Raw genomic sequence first — 4,049 nt, forward strand, 5'->3', positions numbered from 1 at the left:
CCTTAGCCAATTGGCTTGTAGCTAGTCTTCTTTCCTTTACATTTCTGTAAGGGTGGATGCCTTTAATATTTTATGGTTCTCCCAGAGACAGCTGGAACAATATAATATTTAATATTTATGCACTTCTAATCAATAGTTCCGCATGATCTTCAGCCTATGTGGAGTGTCTTTGCTTGATTCTGCACTGTTATTTTAATGGCTTTGACTTTTGAGTCTTACATAAAGTTGGATGGATTGTTTCAGGTGAAGGTGTTCATACAACCATATTACTTGCAAAATTTTGGTCAGGCAACATTCAATGCCCTTGGAGCTGACAGAGTTAAAGGTATGGAATTTTATATTTTCCATTTCTGGATGAAGTCCTCTACATTTCTTGCATGTAATGGAATTGTTGATAGATATATCCTCTTCTAATCGCACTTTTGTACGTGCAGGTGCTACGCTTGTGGTTTCTGGTAATGGCCGCTACTATTCGAAGGATGCCATCCAGGTACTATTGATCTAGTTTTTCCAATGAAATTCTTTATTTTGTGTTGTTTGTTTGCTTTAACACAATCAATAGTACCGTGGAATCTTCTCTCTATAGAATAGGGGACATTCTAAAAACAAAACAGAATTATTTTCTTTTTCATGTTCCTATGGAGGTCCCATGCCTAACTTGCTTAATGGTTACTCTCCCTGTACTAATGAATATTGGGTGCTTAATTGAAGGATATAATTCGAACTATAACCGATTTGGTCTTGATCATTGCAGATCATTACAAAAATGGCAGTAGCAAATGGAGTTAGACGTGTTTGGATGGTCAAAATGGACTTTTGTCCACTCCTGCCGTATCAGTTGTTGTTCGTGGGAGAGTCGGGGCTGATGTAAGTGCTTTGCTTCTAGAGCTACCTCAAATTGCTTAATTCATATTTCCCTTTCCTTTTATGTGATATGGTTTTACTTGATTCCACTATCTTTTAACTTAATAAATCATACTCAATACAGGGTTCTAAAGCTACTGGGGCATTTATATTGACACCAAGTCACAACACAGGTGGCCCTCATGAGGTAGTATCGGCAATTTTTTCTTAATCAATTGTTGCTTTTGTTGCTTTCTAGCTCCTTAAATCATTAGGTGGTGACTCTTCAAAATACCGAATTCCCCAAAAAGGGAAATGAGTCATTATACCCCATGAATGTCGAAACCCGGAAACTCCTCTCCTAGCGAAAAAGAGGAAAAATGAGGGTGCGACAGCATGGCGACTCTGCTGGGGATATTTAGGCTTTTACCATTTCAGATTGTTCTTGTGAATTTGTACCTCTATATGTGCAATTACTTGTTTAAATTTCTTTAAGCATTTAATTTCTCTTTCAAAAGCAAAACTGACATGTCTTCCTTGTTTCTTTTTTTTATTGGCGCTTTAAATTATAAAACTTCTTTATTTATCGCTTTCCTAACGTGCAAATATATGACAACATGCTTTTAATTATTTCAACGTCATGCTCAACATCATACTCCACTTGTGCCAAACAAATACTATAGCAACACTTTTAATGAGTGGTTGCGCTCTTCCTATATTATTACCCCGTAAATTCGGAAAGGCATATTTGCGGTAAAACTAGTCGATCTGCGGTGCAGTCGACAATTCCGTGTCTTCCCCCTTGAGTTGTCCACTCAAGGGTACCAGTCTAAAACCCCATAGAAACCTTGCTCTGTTCGAATTGTGCATGCATCATGGTCAAACCTAGTCGGGTCAGTTATGTTGCCCACATAATGATCCTTTAAGATAGCATTGTCCAAAGTCCACCGAGTTTCCCTAAACCCAAACGGACAGCACCACGTTCTGTGTATTTATTTGAATAACTAAGTGCTTCATGCTAATTGTTGATATTAATAGTCGAGTTTGGTGGGGGTAAGGGCCTAACCTTATTTGTCTTGCAGAAATATGAAGATCGAGGTTCCCAGCTTCGGTATGGTTAGCGCACCCTCACTCTTGCTGGACTGGTGGAGGAGTCTTCCATCAAATGACCAAATCAATGAATGGAAAGAGAGGGACGCCAAAGCTAGCAAAAAGTTGGAATATATGGAATACAGTCTACTGGAATTGGAAGGAAAAGTGAGGAAGAGAGTCACCGACTGCCAGAACGCTGGAGGAAACGAAGGAGAACACCTGGCAAAAGCATTTTTACTGGTGAACCTACGCGAGCTGGAGGATTTGATCAACAAGAGCATTCAACCTGAGTAAGGTCCTTCTGGGACCAAGTAGATAGGGAATTACTTTTTTGCTTTATGAATGTAATAAGGCTAATGGCATTAGTGACTTTTATTTCCTATTTATTTAGTGTCGATCAGGGATTCGTCTTATTTCTTTATCAATAAAATAAAGCATTTAGCATTCTAAATTCTCCAAATCAACTTGTCGCTAGGCCTACCTCGGGCACAAAGAGGTTTCCAAATTAGGACACGCTTTACATTCCCGCACTATGTGTTTAAATATTGCAATACTTTTTATAATCCTCACTGACTCGATTACCTTTTGTTGTTATTTTTGTTTTTTATTATTCCCCTCCCCAAAGGTTAGTTCGTGCACTCTAGCATCATCATCTTATTCCACGAGATCCAGGGGCCCTCCACCCACTCCTCCTCTTAGTCCTGTTAAAAACAAGAACAAAAGCAAGATGGAATATCTGAACAACGTCAGGAAGGAGAATCCAACTGAACGGGTAGAGGCCACTAATGGACATGGTACTCAAGTTCCTAAGGAGAATGTGTCACAACTAGAACAGAAGTTGCTGAAATTCCAAGAAGAGCTCGATCAGGTTCGGAATCTGGCAAGCCTGTCATTTTCCCTCAGCACCCCAGATATCAACTTTCCCCACACTCAAAACCCTACACCTCCTCAAAATATCCCAAAGCAACAGAATCATCTCGTTCCTCACCATCACACTATTCCACCAAAGACCCAATGCAACACCTTCCATACCCCAAACAACACTCCGCTACTCATCCTAGAATCCCAAAACCCCACAAATGCCCACTTTCACACCCGCCATAACACCCCTATCTACATGGAGACCATGCCACACTCCACCCAACCTATCTCAAGCACACCCGAGTCTGACGAAAAAGATCTGCTTATCAGAAACCTGGCTGAGAAACTTAAGATATTGACTAGCCGGATTCAGGGCGTTGAAGGAAGTAAAGAAATCGAGGGGCTAAACTATGAGGATCTTTGCATACAGCCTGATGTCGAACTGCCTGAGGGGTACAAACCTCCTAAGATTGAAATTTTTGATGGTACGGGTGATCTAAGGGTCCATCTAAGGACATACTACGACAAGCTGGTTGGAGTAGGGAAAGACGAGAGAATCCACATGAAGTTGTTCATGAGGAGTTTGAAAGGAGATGTGTTGTCTTGGTACATCATCCAAGATCCAAAGAAGTGGTCAAACTGGGTAAGCATGGCGTCCGACTTTATGGATAGGTTCAGGTTTAATATAGAGAATGCGCCAGACGTGTTCAATATTAAGAATCTAAAGAAGAAGCCCACAGAGACATTTCGCGAGTATGCTACTCGCTAGAGGTCCGAAGCTGCTAAGGTCAGACCTGCTTTAGAAGAGGAACAGATGAACACACTACAACAAATTAGGCCTTTGATCACACATGAAAAGTGTTGCCTAAACTATCAGAAAGTGTGGCATTTTATCAAAGGCTACACTTTTCGGCCTAAGGCAATGCTTTTCAAGGGGTGGCAAACAAGTGTAACCTTTTCCCTAAGGTAACGCTTTTCATGAGGCAAAGGCTACGCCTACTTATGGCCACATTTTTCATGTCTTAAAGCTACACTTCTAAAGTGTGACCTTTAATACCTTATAGGCCATACCTTTTAAGTGTAGCTCCTAAAACTACACTTCTGAAGCGTTGCTTTTGTTACTATGCTTTAAAAAAATTATATTTGTTATTAAATAAACATAATATTATCATATATTTGAGGTCATTAATTAAGTATAAGGATATCAAGCACTTCATTAAATAATAAATAAAAAAACAAACACAATGTGATGA

General features: G+C 39.9%; 1 protein-coding gene across 1 annotated transcript; it reads left to right on the top strand.

The window, feature by feature from the left end:
• Window positions 1-243: 243 nt before the first annotated feature.
• On the top strand, window positions 244-2,350 carry LOC107798722 (phosphoglucomutase, cytoplasmic-like; the record flags this gene model as incomplete). The annotated part of the gene is given in 5 exon segments (XM_075249002.1): window positions 244-325; window positions 435-490; window positions 755-867; window positions 989-1,051; window positions 1,926-2,350. Coding segments are annotated over 4 exon segments (282 nt in total), but the record flags the coding sequence as incomplete, so codon positions are not given.
• Between the last annotated feature and the right edge of the window lie 1,699 nt (window positions 2,351-4,049).

Source organism: Nicotiana tabacum, unplaced genomic scaffold, assembly GCF_000715075.1.
Source record: "Nicotiana tabacum cultivar K326 unplaced genomic scaffold, ASM71507v2 Un00571, whole genome shotgun sequence".
Classification (NCBI taxonomy): Eukaryota; Viridiplantae; Streptophyta; class Magnoliopsida; order Solanales; family Solanaceae; genus Nicotiana; species Nicotiana tabacum.